Below are 16,768 nucleotides of genomic sequence, written 5' to 3' on the forward strand. Positions count from 1 at the left end.
TCAACATATCTTGCTGCTATCAAATCTACATCAATTTATTATTGAAAAAACAAAACAAAAACAAAACAAAACAGAAACAGAAACAGAAAACAGAAAATTTCAGTGTTATCTCCCACTGAGCGAGCACAAATCCAAAATGTCTGCCACCACATTAACATGAAATCTAACTGATTAAAACATTTCCCAGGTTCGTTATTCAGCCGTGGACGTGCTGAGCGGGTCTAATGTTAAGCAGGCAAGAAAATGGGTGTTAATGTGTGTGCGTGTGTGTCTTGCAGTCAGCACTGAGGGCTAATTAACACACAGCAATCTGCCTGACGAAGGCTAGCGTTAGCTGCCTTTAATTTATAGGAAACGAAGGTATGTATGAAAATTAATTCTTCTCACTCGGAACTTGATTTAAGGGATTTCAGGATGATGCGCATGAAGTCGGGCCGTGTTGGTATTTTGATAAACACCGTAAACGACGTGTTGGTCTCTCTCTGCTCCAGTTTTTGACAGCTGCCGTACACAGTGCGATATGATGCTACTACCATAACAGCTACCACTGTGCTTGTTAGCGAAGGATAAAAAAAATAAAATTACAAAAATGCATTTTGTTGATTTAAATAGGTTGTAGACCTCATTAGTTATCGTGGAAATTAGGCCAATCTTGCTTTTATGGAGACATTATTTGTTAAAATCATCGATCTTTCTCGCCTACATCTAACGGAGTCAAGCTAGCTAAAACGGCAAACCCGCTTATCGAGCACGACTTTCAAAATAAAACTTTACAATATTTTCTGGATAGCTAATTCGGTTTTAAACTGAACATAAACTATGCGACAGCAAACTTTTAATTAGTGACTGATGGTCTGTATTTATTATCAATCATATAACTCATGGCTCGAATTTCAAAACTATCGTTAATATTTTTAAGAAGATTAATTTAAGTTAACTCACGTGATAAAAAATGTTATACAAAAATAGTTTTGCAGCGCTGTAAGATGAATTGTTCATTTCAGATTTGAGTCTGTTTGATGGTTTGGTAATGCTCGCTATAACTATAAATATCGCTTACGTTAACATAGTAAACAGCGTTGGAGGACATTGTTAGAGTAGAATAACCATTAAATTACCTACACCAAACCTTTTTAGGTACTTTTAATTTGAAAACAAAATCCAATACCGGAAATGAGTTGCTTAAAAGTGGCCGTGCCGTTGACGCAGGTCCTGTCACCTCGCTAGCTAGCTGAGTGTGTTACTTGAGTCCGTTTTGTTTTGGAAATGCTACAGTGTGTCAAGTTCACCTGGCCGAAGTTTCGGTTCAAGTCCGGTCCAGGCGCGTCTCGTTCACCTGTCAGCATCTGTGTAAGCGGACAAGAGCCAGAGTGGCTATGCCGGCTGATTCTGCTTTGCTAACTCTTGACACTGCATTGTATTTTTCTGCAGAGCCCAATTTAAAAGTGGCAAAGCAGCGCAGTGAATCATGAATCTGCTATGAAAGACTCAGGAGAACAACTGGGGCTTGTTTCGGTGCTGTCCGGGTCATTTCCAGTCACCAGGAGGATAAGCAAGGAAACCAAAGGAAGAAAATTGTCATTCCTGACTTCCTCATCGCCCTGACTTGTGTTGGACCTGGAGCTGTGGACGATATGGCCAGTCTACAACAGACTGACCTGTCATTTGCGTGGGAAAAGTACATGGACTGTAGACTGCAAGGAGCGGATCTGCAGGTAGGTGCTGCTGGCAGACACTCACATGGCAGGAGCCAGGGTCATCCTTTACTTGGGGTCTCTCTGTTTGTGTTGGTGGTGATGCTTACTCCTCAGTTATATGGCTACAAGGCTGTGGTCCTGGATAAAGCCTGGAGATAGCTGACATTTAATTTGGAAAGGCTTGGACATAGTTATCTTGTTAATTTGATGGAGGAAAAAGTACTTATTTCTCAGTTGCAAAACTGGTGATATTCAGTAGTTCATAAGGGTTCACAAAACAAAGAATAATATTTCATACAACTTCATTATTCCTCACTAGGATGTAATGGTGGCTTATTGTACATTTAAACATTTTTATATAGCATAGTATTTGGTCGTCCTCAGGCCATCTGAATAGGGTGCTGGAGTTGGGATTAGTTTTCTTCGATTCCGAGCTAAATAAAATGTTCTCTTAGCTCATATCATCCAACAATGGCAAACGTTGTTCGGATGCATTCTTTTACTATGCTCCTTTTCATTCAAGCTGCCTAAATTACTTTCCTGTCTTTCCCTCGCCTGTTCCACAGGGAGTTAGAGTGAGGAGAGCGTATTTCAAAATGCGCTTCAGTATTGGAGAGGTACAGAATAACGAATGTTGACAATTGACATAGTGTACAGTGTTCATATTATTACACCACTTTAAATCCTTCAAAAAAGTAAAAAGAAAACATTTTAAAGAGACATACAGGGGGTTTGCATTAGCTTGTTTTAATAAGACTTCCAAATCGAAGTCCAGTTGCCTTCAATTGTTTAGCATATAGCGAAAGTGAAGGTCCGATGCCGGTGAAGACCAACCTTCACCGGCATGTTTTAAGAAGACTTTCTCCACAGAAATGGAGAAAATTGTCTACAGACAGATAATTGTAGGGGGAGTAACCACAGAGCTGAGAGTCATGGCAAACATGTCATTCTGTTGTTGGACAACTGAGCAGTAGACATGATCCTGAAGTAATTTACATTTAACATATGCTGCTTGGGAAATGCTTTGAATCTCGCCTCTTCTCCGGACCCCAAGCGCCATTTTTGAGCTTGAAATGCTGGAGAACTGATCGACAGCAGCACAAACACACTAGCAGCACCAGCAGTGAGTCACTGCACAGAGGTGGAGGCAGGTGTAAACCACAGATTGTTCATCATTAGTGTTGCGCAAGAGCACTTTCGTTCTTGCGCCGGCTTATCGCAGGAGTGAGTGGCAGTGGTTCTCAAATCTGTCAGGCCACTGCAGATCTTTTCACTCCCCTCCCGCTGTCAGAGAACCAACAGCAGCCGGATCACGAGACTTGGATTAGGATCGGACTGCAGGCCTCAGAGTGATCTGCCCCGCACACTCACACACAAACAACACACACACATGCACACAAGGATGAGCTGATTTATCCATCATGGCGGTCCATTATTTTTGATTTATCATGTGCATCTTGTCCTTTAAAGACACACCTCCGATCGTTTGAAAGCTAATGAGTGCTGAGGAAGCCTGAAAGGTCTTTTCTTACTCTGAAATAATGGCTCCTTTCCTCAATTGTCTTCACGTCTGTGGTGGTGTATCACGCTCTGTTGCTTTGTTAATCATGTTGGTGTGCATTAGGATGTCAACTGTAGAAATGGTGCCCGGCTTGCTCTCAGTTTCCATGGAAATGACAACGCTGGGACTGCAGCAAACAAGCTCTGCCTTTCTATTAATGGTAACTTTTTACGTCACTTTTTGTTGCGACAACTCCCTCGGGACGACTGTGTTTTCTCCTCCACTTGTCACCTTTGCATTCATCAGAATACTGTGTGTGTGTGTGTGTGTGAGAGAGAGAGAGAGAGAGAGAGAGAGAGAGAGAGAGAGTGATGCAGAAAGATGGATAAGTGAGCCCATCTGTCCCGACTCCCCCCCCAGTTTGCTGATGCTGTAGCTCTCCCTTCTGATTGAATCTGAAGGGGACACTGTGACGGGCTGTCATGTCTGCATGTAAACTGTTGCACTGCCTGTATATGATATTACCACAGTTCAGTTTTGTCAGTGCTATCACTGGGCCTAATCTGACCTAAAGTGGCATCCCCTGGTCATTGCAGTCAGAACACACATGAACATGACAAAGAGACGGTAGAAGCTGTCCAGAGACTGAAAGATCCCTGTTTTAGGCCCATCAGACAGGAAGACTCTGCTCGGCTGTGTGTTATCACACTGTACAATGAAATTTATAGGGTGCAACCCCCCCTCTCCTGCAGTAATCGATAAAGTACTGCAAAAAAGTGTGGGAATACTGGTGCTGCAGCCTCTCCCTTTTCTCTACCTCCCATTTTTATTATCTGCATTCTCGTCTTATTTCTCATCTTTTCCTCTGCATCTCTGTAAGGATTCGTCAGTTGCTGGTATTTCCGTCACTTATCCAGAGCACAATGACCAAGGCCAGTAAGTGAACTCATTACCCACATCATCACTATCATTGTGTGCTACCTGGCTGGCTCTGCGTGTAAAGGAGAGCATGGTTACGCGAGAGGTTAGGGGTCAGTTTCTCATTTTTTGCATTCATCCTTCTAGTAGCCATATATTCGCTGTACATAATAGATAACAGCATTACCTGTATGGAGTCCACTATAATCCAAATTACTTTTCATATAACTTGTGTAGCATTTCAAGACAGCTTATTGGTATTGTAGTTTCAGTGTAATAGGATTATTGGCATTAAGCCTGTCTTTCCATTCTTCAGAACGACTTCCTTTTATGAGGAGCCAAAATGACAGTTTTATATGTTCTGCAACAAAGGAAATGTGCCATTGGCTCAAAGAACCTGTAGTGACACTTTCCATGCGGCCCAGTGTTTTTGTATCTTAATGAGCAGAGTCACTTCAGAGCGGTTACCTGGCCAGGAGCCAAGCAAGAGACCAGGTTTTACTGCTTGGTTGTTTAGTTTCGTTATGAGAACACAGGATGTGTCAAAAAGTGAGATGTTAGGAGGACTTCTCTGTTTTGGTCCTGCGGTACGTAGGGGCTTCAGCTAAATGGTCTTTGCTGGTTCTGCTTCTTCTTATATTATGTTAAAATTAGGCAGCCTTCATATTGGACTAATGTCAACTCTGGTTGGATTCAGCTTTTCGCATAAAATTGGATGACACGTGGTTTTCCTGCAGGGCGATCTGACTCATCTTGTAAGTATCATTCTGTATCTACTCTGACAGCAGTCATGTTTCTGACAGTTTATAATCGTGACGGCTGTATTGTAAGTGTCCATTGATCGGCTGTCACTTAATCTTTAGCAACAGATACTTAAATAAATATCAGTGATTGTCTGACATGGGACAACCCTGGTTTATATATTGCACTCACATTACTTGTCATTAGCTTTCAAAGCTCAGCTCTGTGCTTTACATTCCTTCTGTGGTAAAACCCTGAATCCTTGTCTAAAGAAGATTAAACTTGTCGAGCAAAGTATAAGGCAAAATGTAGTGAATACAAAGGAGGAAGATGGCAGTAGCGGTTCACTTTCATCCCTTTGGTTTATTATTTGAACTGAACAATGTGAGGTGCATCCTACTTTTTACCAGCTAATTTTGGTAAAAGCTGCACTGTGCACATTATTACCTCCAATTTATTATCACAGACAATATCCTGTGTAGTTTGTCTAGAATTCAGATCAGCTGAAGTATGTATTACTGCTGTGGTTATCTGAAGCAATTAACGATAATGTGTTTAGATCTTACTCACCTAAGAGCATAGTGAAGTGGGAAATTTGTTTTGATAATTGGTCTCTCTTGTAAGGCTCATACAGCAGTCTCGTAAAAAATGAAAAAATATTCATTGTATTATTTCCATTTCATTTTGTGCATGGGTGACATCAAGTACAGCACTTTGATGGAAAGTGCTCTATAAATAAAATTATTATTATTAATCCATACCAAGGATTTATTAAAATGCCTACATGTGCATTAATGCAGCCCTAGTTTAGGCTATTTGTTGTTTATTGCATGTGTGTTCCAATATGTGAACAGTGTTGGTAATCTAAAGGCAGCAGTGTTTTCTCAGCCATGCAGTACCATGCTTTACCTGTGATTCATTATTTTTGAAGAATCACTGGACTAATAATCTTCCAGCTAACTCAAAATGAAACTGAAAATCCAGCCCATATTTGGACTGGATGTTTTCTCAGCAGTCATGTTTCCACGGTTGGTAATGCCTAACCTCAAGTGAAGCGGGAGGTTTGCGTCAAAGCTCCTCTTTCATAACTTGTTAACGCAAACCAATCACGGTCCACCTACTATGTCAAAATCACATTTACCACTAACAGGTTTCAGTCGGAGGAAGACACACTGTGGAGGTTACAGGGCTGCGCTGCCATCGCAGTAGTGTGATCAGTTTGTTTATTAATCCCACAGTAGTTTGTCATTAATACTCTACACTTTTTTTTAATGAATTTACCATGAATAATGTCTTTGCGCTTTACGTGAAATTTTAGTGTTATGGTCCAAATGTGAAAAGCATATTGTCCAGCTCTGACCATGATGTCTTGTGATCAACACACTACTTTGACCATTTCATTTCCAAGTAGTATGAGTTTAATGATTCCTGCTGTCTGACATTGTTTACCTTTACAAGAGTTGGCTTTCGCAGTCATGCTGTTTGGCCACACTCCGTGTTTCATATCTGCATTCATTGTTCCGCTCTTAATTTCTACCTAACTCCTACTGGCTGTGGTGTGCAGACCCATTACAAACCATTGGCTGAATGGATGAATAATTCATCTCTCCAGTTCTGAACTGAGTCAGCTCTGTCTCAGCCTTTTTTCCACCCAGTGCCATGTTATTAAGTCAGCTCTCTCCCTCAAAAATCTCTCAGGCCACTAGGGAAGACAAAGGCCAGGGCAGGCTTTTTGGATTGTAATTTTGACCAGCACTAGCTGGCACGCTATCTCTCTGTAATGAAAACAATGAAGCGGAGAGCAACACATTTTCATTTCCTGCCCAGTGGCTGTGCTTGGATAAAGGTCAGTGCGTGTGACAGTATGGATCTGACACAGAGAGAAACACAAACATGCTTTTTGAAGGTAGCCTCTTGACATTTTGCCGTGAGTGTTAATGGAAAAAAAAAAAAAAAAGTTATTTGTAGTGTTGTGCAAAGCAGCTCTGCTCCCTGACTTATAGTTGGTGAGGAAATGCGGGACGTTAGGGGCTCCTCATGATGCTCATCACTCAAATGTCAAATTAGATCAGTAGGGATCTCAAACCGGAAAAAAACATTGCATAACCAACGCCCCATGTCCTCTCTCACGAGGAGAGGATCACATCGCTTTCACTGCCTCTGCCAAGTTGTATTCTACCCAATTATCCAAAGAGAGCTTGAGAGGAAAGTCTGTACCAGCATGGGTGACTCAGCCATCAGACTCCCATGACTAGGCCTCCCATGATCGTGGTGGATAAAGACACAGGTCACAGCCACTGTGTCCGCGCAATTATGGGAAATCCAGACTTTTGGTATTCTAGGATGCGTTCTTCTCATACAAACAAATGTGAGCGAATGTGATTTTCTTCTGAGATCCCCGTGACCAAATGCAATTGTCAGATGTGCTGTTTGTAGCTGAACCTGAGAGCGTGCATTCCCGGATCAGGAAAGATAAAGAACATTGAGTATTCATTGAATATTATTGAATTCAAACGTGCTTTTGAAAAAAGTTGTGCTGTTTCTGTTTCCCTTAAATGTCTCGGATAGTTCTCCATTGGTTGACCAACACTTAACCATTAGCTGACAAGATGAAAATGTACAATTTGAAAACGTATACAGCAGGCTACCCCCCATTTCAGTGTGCTGTGTATATAATAACAGTCTCTCTCATATATTCATATTTTAATAAACAGCCAGGCTTTCTAATGTAAAGGCAGAAATTGAATAACAGAACAAATTGAATCCTAAAGCGTTGTCCATTATGACCATGAGCAGTGTAACAAAACCTCCTCCTCTGCTCTGAGCTGACCATCAGTGATGATAGTGATCAGCAGGGCCGTTGCTAGGAATTCTGGGGCCCCTGAAAGAATACTAAAGTGGGACCCTGACTTTTCCACTTTTTTTCTTAGACGTATGTGTTTTTTTTTTATTTAGCCTACTTTGTTTTAATGCTAATGCAGCATTGGTCAGGGTCTTATGCAGAATAATTCAGTCATACAAAGATTAGACTACTGGGGTTTTTTGTGGGCCCCACTGGGCGCTGGGCCCCTAGAATTAGCATCACCTTTCTCCCCTATACAACGGCCCTGGTGATCAGAAACAGCCAACAGGTTAACAATACGGGAGGTCACTGTCATGGTTTTCAGACCCCAAAGTAAAACAGGTCAGGCCTACCTCAGTCCTCAACACAGCAAACAGCTTGTCTACCGGCTTCGACTCAGAGAGGTTACCGATGTCCCGGGATATTTTAACAGTCTGTTGGAATTAATTGGTCAAAATTCATTTCACACTGTCTAATTATGAACAACACTACTGTCAACAAATTGTAACATACGACTCAACATATGAGTGTCAAAAAGTGAAATCTGCTTCTGCATGTGCAAACCACCCAGATTGCCTTTGTACATCCACATGACAACTGAACAAACAGAGAAGTTCATCAATGCAGAGGAGAGGTCAAAGCTTTCTTTTTGTTTACAGAACTGTGTTCTCTGAGCTTTGTGAACTCTTGATTTCCCTCCTAAGCTGCATTAATCAGTATTGGCAGTCTCTCCATTATCAAATCACCCCAGCTGGTTTGTGCCGAGTGCATTGTAATATTGGATTAAAGCCTCGGAGGAAAAAACAACCCCGTTGCCGGGAAATTAGTGTTATCGTGAACCACTCGGTTTCTCTGTCCCATATGAGAAATCCAGCCACAACAGGTACACTGATAACACAAGGACAACCCAAGTTTTTTTTGTTCTTCTAGATACTAATTTTGGTAGATTATAATTTTAATAAACTGAGTGCACAGCTCGACCACAGCTCTAGGGCTTATTTATTAAGCTAATAACAGTTTTGGCAATCTTGAGGCTTTGATTTCCTGCCAGTAACTTCCTCCTATTTATCTTTGCTCTCAACTGTTGCTACACTTGTTTCTTTCACCTTTATGTTATTGTCAGCTTTCATGTTTTACCCCTGTCCTCTCCTGTCTCTCATAAGCCATGCATTTCTTTTTCTTCCTTTTCCCCGTCTCCTGTGTGTGATGTTGTCCAGCCCCCTGGTATGCAGTGACTCCCACCCACCCATCCCCTCTCTGCTTTGGTGAGTTTTTGCCTCAGCTGTTGAAGTGTCATCCTCTCTGCCCCTCTTTGACCCCGGTGAGTGTGGTCAACTCTGCATCTTCATCACCTGGAGCATAACATTATCAGGAAGCTTGACAGAGTCTTGTAGCCCCATGACAAACCAGGAATGCATAATCGCTAGTTACATCTCATTTTCAAGTCCATTCATAGTGATAACAAGAAACATAAAAACAAAGCTTGTGTTGAGTGTTATGTCTCGGAAAGGAAGGGAGGAAGGAAGTTGACTCATCAGTCTTGGGTTTGCCTGTCCTACCATGACAGTTAGCACCAGAGGCTCAGACACCTGAATAACTGATTTGAAAGTTTCACTCACGGGGGAGTGAGAAAATCAGTTTCACAAACCTACATAGTGGTCTTTGCTGTTTTAGTGCATGTAAGCTATGAACAGGAAATGCACACAATAAACACATGTTAATTAAATGAAGCGACATTTACTCTTAAAGTGTTGATTTATATAACTCTGTTTCTATTTTTGTCACTCTCTGATTCTGTGTATGTTATGCTAATAGATTCCATAGCTGGATCTTTGTCGGAGTGTGTGTCAGTGCTGCTGAATGATTCGCTGTGGTGTCGTGTCACTCTGACATAACTCTGTCTGTTGCACAAAGATTTTACTGTATCCAAATTAAATTTCTATGAAGTTATTCTACCACTGCTTTTTGTGGGGAATCCAAGGGTGCAAACTAATACTGGGATGCAACTAGCACATGTGTATTAAAACATTGTGATCTTTGGTGACTACTACAGATCCAGGTTGCCTGTAAACCTGGGTGGTAACTAGGGCTTTGACATTTGCCCCAAAAAATTATATTTGTTTATTAATATTAACATTCGAATATATTTGAATATTTAATAATGATAAATATTTTGAAAGGAAGACATGCAGCGGTGGTGTATTTGCAACAATTAAAAAAAAAAAAAAACGGCCCGCCACTCCTAAATGAATGTAGAGGAAACACTGTGTATATTTCAACTTCTCCCTCTGTGGTTTGTATATAGGCTATCTATGGTCGCACTCGCAGCCTTTTGCTGCGCCATTGTTTATCAGTGTAGAAGTGTGAACAGGCGTCAGGCGCTAACGACTTGATAACGTCATCAGTACAGGAGCCCCAGGTGATCAATGCTCATGAGCTGGCGTTTCACAACTTCAACAGGCTGAAAAAAGCCTTGAATCTGGATTGAAAATTACATTTTCAGGCAAACACATTTACCAAAAATAATGCTTATTACAGGTTCGAATATTTAGAGCTGCCCTAATATCTGTTTGAATATAACTTTTTTTTAAATATTCAAATTATATTCGAATAACGAAGTTCGATGTCAAAGCCCTAGTGGTAACTGAGTCTGTGTTTTCTTTTTTTCTATTCTTTTTTTGTAAACAAAGTTTATGTCTCCATGCAGTGTTCTGTTTACTCACCAAACTGGATTTTCTGTTTCCTTGACATCTATGTTGAATGCATTGCCCTCCTCATAAAACATCTGTAAAGACAATGTTTTTAATATTTTAAGTTTGTTAGGAGTCTTCTTCTTGACAGCCTTTTCAACACTTGTTTTGGCATTGCAGCCACCAACTCTTAATTAGTAGAACAGCATGGAACAGTCACATGGTGAGATGGATAACACATGTATTTTTAAAGGTGTTAAGTAAAACGCATGTATCTGCCAAATGTCATCTTATTCTAACAAATCTAACTTTCTAAGGGTGTGTTAGATCACTTTTTGGTAGCATCTCATGTGAGGGGGAGGAGGGGGGGGTATTAGTTTTCTTCATTGGCTGAACCTCAACCGCAGGGCCGGCCCTATACTGTAAATGTGTTTCACCACTGGTCAGTTAAAGGCCATTTGACTGAGTGATACAGTTACACCATTGGTCAGCAGGTAGTGTTGGAGCTTCCTCATCGGTCATTGCTCTTTCGAAATGATCTCGAGCAAACAGTGTTGTCATCCTGATTTCATGCAGAAAATATGAAGAACAATGAAAATGGTGCAAGAGAAAGTGGATGCTAAGATTATATATGGACTGACAGTGTGGTCCTGGTGGTGGGGTGAAAGTGTATATTTAGGTATTTGAAAGCAGTTTGATTGCAAGATTGAGATGAAAGCTACATAGTAACTTTATGTAGCAACAAATGTAGCAAATTCTGGGACAAATTTGATCAGCTAGAGGTCTGCGGGGGTATGTCCCTTCTTGCTGACTGGCAGTTGATATGAATGAACTTCTCCATACATGAATAAGCTCATAAAGCAAATGTATACGGTCTGTGTGTATGTCGAATGACACTGAAAAAACAGGACTGTTTGCAGCAGCTTGTAGATGGCATGAATAAACTGCTGGTAACAGTTAGCCGTAATGGGCCGGGTTTAATGCTTGTTCAGTTGCCTGACAACAGAAACAGAAAAGGGAAGATAAGAGCAGCTTTGTTGGGAATTTGGCTGAATTAAAGTTCTGTATACAGTATGCAAGCACAGAGAGAACAACATCAAGGAAGAGCTGAAACCGGCTCACATTAGGCAGAACGCAAGTAGCCAACATTGTGGGTCAGGCATATACCAGCTTTTGAATAAATACAAGAGTCTTTATAGAATAAATTGTATAAAGAGCTGTGATTGATACATTTTTTAAGGACAGGCTAAGATAATCTTTGCCTTAAGATTCTGGACTGAAAGCTTGTTGTTATTCAGGTATGGACACCTGAAATTAATTTGCCTTTGCTTCAAAGATGTATACATTTTCAGTTGTACAGTGAACCTACAGGCTGGAAAGTTTCCCTTTATATTCTTCCCCTACCCTCCAAATTCAGTGAACTTTATGTATTGATCGTTTTCCGCCGTCCTGTCAGTATCCTGTCCATCAGGACCTGCCTTTGCAGGTCAGCCCGTGTGTAATGTGATTGGCACTGCAAGATGTCTACTCTTTGGCTTTGTGACCCAGACACACAGCACAGCCACATCAATCTGGGATCAGTGTTGCATGAATAAATCCAGTCAGTGATGTCAGAATAGCAGAGACGTAACGGTAGCTGGGCTGTGGATGAAAGGGATGGCAGGAGTCGGACTGTTAGAAGATCACACACCTCTGCCGGGAAGAATTAACACACTACCCTGGAAGCAGTAATGCCGTTAAAAGCGGTCAGTTGGCCTGTCTTGCTACTGTTTAGAAAGTGCTGATTGTCTCAGCAGCTCTGGTGGTGAGAGAGGCTTTGGTCTGTGGTCAGGCCTGTGACAGCACTGTGACAAAGCTGGTTTCATTTATATGGTCTTCCCCAGATTCAGAGACTCTTAATGACTTTCATTGCCGATTGTGATCCTAAAATTTAATACAGTATGCTCTCCACCAGGCTATCGGAAGTAATGAGGCCTGATTTTAAAAAATGAGCTTGAGGAGTTTGTTCAAAGATAAAATATAAATGACTTGTGGTCTGGGGACTAAATTATTTTGTCATTTTAATTTTTGAGACGTTTGAAATAGGGATGCCCCACTTGATGGGCCACCGATTATTATCAGCTTCTTCTCATTAATAATACATGATTATTGATGATACTTAAAACCAAACACCTATACTTGATATTCTTGTGTCTGCAGCTGAGAGAAGCACTGCTACCCCCCGTCTAGTTTAGTTTCACCTCCCACCTTGTTTACTGCACTCATGTGTGACAGGCCACCATAACAAAACAAGATGTCAGCCATGTGGAACCTTCACAGAGTGTGTCACATAGGCCATCTACAATGCATGGCAAAAAATGATCAATATTGGCTGTGAATCGGCCAATTTCACTTGTAGATGATCGGTGTCTGCTGCAAAAGACCTTATTGGGCCATCTTTTTGGTCAGGTCACAGTGCTTTTTGTCTCAGTAGTCTAGACAGGAGGGATAGCATAAAGACTTCTAGCACTATATCAGATGAATCAATATTGGAGCAATAGTTTCATGTAATAACATTAGTGGCGGTTACATCACATTCTAATTGACTAACTGTCAAGTATAACATTATAAAACATAAAATCATTGACAGTAATGTTATAATGGGTCGTCACATGAAAGGCTAATGCTTCTCTGTAGTGCATATTCATTTCAATTCATCTTCATGTAATTGTAAGTAATAATCTGTGTTTGATTTATGTTGCTCCTCCTGTGTGTCTCTTTTATCAGGTCAGCCTTCAGAGTCTGGAGAACTTCCTCTGTCTCTTCCACTATGTGCAGCATCATCCAAACAACACCAAGAAAGATGCACTGAAATTCTGGTAGGTCTCATTATTATTTCAACTTCTCAAATGTACTGAAATGGATGTTTTGTCTCACTTAGGGTGGGGAAAACTATTATGAACTCCAGCCCAAAACAACTATGTTCACTCAGCACCTTAATTACAAAACAGAACGTTATGGGAGGTATAGTTGGTAAAGAGTACAATGAATAATGTTCCATTTTAAGTGTGTTGCTGTCTTACATAATCAAAGAATATTGATCAATTTTTAAACCTTTTATAGGACAAACAGAGGTGACATAAGCCTGAGTGGATAAATGAGATTAATGCCAGTCGTGACATGAGCTAGTTAGTAACCACAGCTGTTTTAGTCTTAACCAAAGAAAGGTAAGTGGGAGATTTATGTTCATCGTTTTTATGTCCCACCATTATTATGGGGGTTGCAGACATTATGTAATCATGGTGCATTAGCTTTTGGTATACCTTGCTGCATAGATTTACATACTGATGAGGAAAATCGTGGAACATTAGGCACCTCAAGTACCTCTTGTTTGTGTTCTGTTCAGAGTAAATAAGTCACACACACACACACACACACACACACACACACACACACACACACACACACACACACACACACACACACACACACACACACACACACACACACACACAACCTACCATCAAGTGAGTGCATTTGCATTCATGAGCTATGTGTTCCCTCAGCTGAAAAGTGATTAGTTTCAATGAGGTTTTGGTTAAAATGTCTGCTTTTATCTGCATTAATTAAACCCTAAGCAAACATGTAGAAGGAGTTGGATCGCAATGGGGTTTTAACATAATCTTTGTCATTTTCCACAAACCCTCCTATCCTTCGGCACAACACACAATTTGTCATTTTAAATTGTAGATTTGCAAACATTTGCAATTAGTTTGTTTTAAATTACCAGGTTGTGAATGCGTTTGTTTAGAGCTTCCTTTTAATTTCATGAAGACTGTGTGAGTGATGGTAATGATTGAGCAACATGAATACAAGTTAAACCTAGCATTGCTTATGAATTCCACAGTTGTGTAAAACCTTTAAAAACAGTGTTGATTTACTGATCTCATCTGGACAGAACATCCATCAATCTCAGAAAAATGTTTCAATCAAAGAGCTTCAATCAAAGTAATATATTGATATATTAATGTACTTATCCAGGTGCCATTTGCAAATGTCCATCACAGCTCATTGGAGTTCTGAGTGACAGATTTAAATTGATTAGACAAATGGAACGAGCAGCCCTGCAGCACGGCACTCCTCTCCACACTGAATAATATCACTCCAAATATACAACTGGTGTGTGCACACCCTTAATCCTGTATTGTTTGCAGTAGAAACAAACATAGTATATTGATGCAGTTAATCATGTGGATCAACCATGTTTGCCTTGGTACCATTATAGCACTTGGATACACAGGAACCCCACTGATAGACACCGCAGTTGAACCCTTATAAGAGCAGGGGCCATGCTCACCCAGGCAATATTTGAATGTTTCCCTTGCTGAAAGTGTCCTTTACTTTCTAATGGAAGCTTTTGTCCCTCACCAAAAGGCACTGAGCTCAGTAGAGCCTCTACTGAATACATAACTCAGTTGGAGTGAAGAGCATCATAATAATTGGCCGGAGGGGAAAAGGAGTTTGAGTTCTGCTGGAAAGAGAGGCCTTTTTATGGAAAGTAGTATCTTATGGAAAGCACAATCACTGTTTAGTTAGGCTTCTCCACATGTACATGAGTGTTTCTTAAAATGGATGTTTTCCTCCTCCTGCACATGTTTCTTTTGTTTGTTTTTTATAAAGAAAGTCTTATCTCCTTGTAAAGCAAAGGATCTATTTGTTAATATTTCACATTTATACCACAGGGAACCTGGTGATAATATTAATGAGGTGATTTGTTTGTTTTGTCTGATGAAGCTGGCAGCTGGCGGTAACACTTGCAGTCTTTCCCACAAAATTCAATTTTCTTTGAAGCTGGCCAGGTGGCTTTTGTTGTTATTTGATAACGCTGTATATAAGGTATGAATAGCTCGATTGCTTAATGTGATGTCGAACAAATATCTCGGGAGCCAGGACAATCAATCTGATAAGGGAAAGTTTACACTGAACTGAAATCAGTTTTGACCCATTTGAAATAGTTAAAACGGTATATAGAAAATCAACATGTCCATGTATGGGAAACACTGACTTCTAATCTATATTGACCCACTGATGTCATGAGTTAATTACCGTTAGGGAAAATGTTATGTCTTCTTTGATATGTTTATGGTGCAATATGGTTAGTTTGATCCAAGCTTATCTCTCAGTCCAGGTTCATCCTAACTGTGTCTTGGCTAATTGTTAACTAGTCAAACCTGATTAAAGAGCACCATGATGAAATGATTCAGGTATGGTGAAGTCCCACTGTGACTTATTCACAGATAAAAGACAGTTGACTTTCCTTTCTGCGCAATATTTCTGTAATTTTAACAGAATGTAGTGTTCCTATCCTTGTATTAATATATCTAATCCTAGCCCTCATTTCACCACAGTTCAACATGCTTTATTAAAGAGTTGAAAACAATTGTGGTCATGTGCTACAGTAGTTTTGCAGGGATGTGGACAGACTCCTTGATAGCATGTCCAAGCCTTTTAGATATGCATCTGACCTGTTTGACAGTGACCTGTGACCTAAATAGACTCCATTCAGTAGGCAGCCATATTATCACCCTGACTAAAGCTGAATTATCACAGCGAACCTGAATTTTCACTGGGGTTACAGAGTATCACCAAATACTAGTTGTTTCAGGAAAAAGGAAGAAGTTTCAATATAACCCGGGTTGGAAATGTCTCTATAACTTTGGTGATCAGTATGAACTCTTTACAAGTCGTATTACGTGAGACAAAGTTCTTCACGCATACAGTATAAAACAAAAACTATACCAACCAATTTTCTTGGAATCATTACTTTTTTATACCTTAAGTTAAATTAGGTGCTGAAGTGTTGTGGTGCAGGTTGTTAGGGGCCTTTGGAGGGTTCTCGGAGATGTCTGAAGGATATGAGATGTGTATATGAGCCTTTATAATATATGGGCTTCAAGGGCTAAGATGATGAAGTACTGCAATTGGTTTGTTTAAGATGCGTCTGTCTCCTCCTTCCATCAACTTCAAAGGCCGTCTTCCTCTTCCATATTGTACCTTTGCTTGCTGCTTATGTAACCATATTCTTTTCATTACGGCTGGAGAACACCAGCTCTCCTTTTGATTTGTTTTTCATTCACATTCGGTATCATCAGATGTATTTCAGATACTGTGTGAATATATTTTGCGTTCATGTTTGATTTAAGTCTCAATAGTACTTGTCGAAGGTAAATCAATACAGAGAAGAAAAGGAGGCATAGAGATAGAGAGAAATCTTTTAACATAATGTGGCAGATGCACCTAATTTTATTTGTGAAAATAAAATCAGACCTGTGGGACGTTACATTGTTCTTTTAATTTTTTCCCGTGTGAAACAAATGGCCCATTTTATGATTTTTATGAT

At 40.3% G+C, this 16,768-nt stretch overlaps 1 protein-coding gene across 5 annotated transcripts in view; it reads left to right on the forward strand.

The window, feature by feature from the left end:
- Positions 1-1,278: 1,278 nt before the first annotated feature.
- Positions 1,279-16,768, forward strand: part of lyst (lysosomal trafficking regulator) — a 61,143-nt gene continuing 45,653 nt past the window's right edge. For 3 of the 5 annotated variants that reach the window (XM_083987834.1, XM_083987835.1, XM_083987836.1), the window contains exons 1-3: positions 8,464-8,582; positions 8,917-9,020; positions 13,156-13,247. In XM_083987834.1, the coding sequence (XP_083843960.1) occupies positions 8,561-8,582; positions 8,917-9,020; positions 13,156-13,247 (218 nt within the window). In that variant the 5' untranslated portion in view covers positions 8,464-8,560. Of the gene's footprint in view, positions 1,716-8,463; positions 8,583-8,916; positions 9,021-13,155; positions 13,248-16,768 lie in introns of those variants that run through there. The other 2 variants (XM_083987838.1, XM_083987837.1) reach the window with 2 other exon arrangements.

The sequence above is a fragment of the Trachurus trachurus genome (assembly GCF_905171665.1).
Source record: "Trachurus trachurus genome assembly, chromosome: 15".
NCBI classification, from domain to species: Eukaryota; Metazoa; Chordata; class Actinopteri; order Carangiformes; family Carangidae; genus Trachurus; species Trachurus trachurus.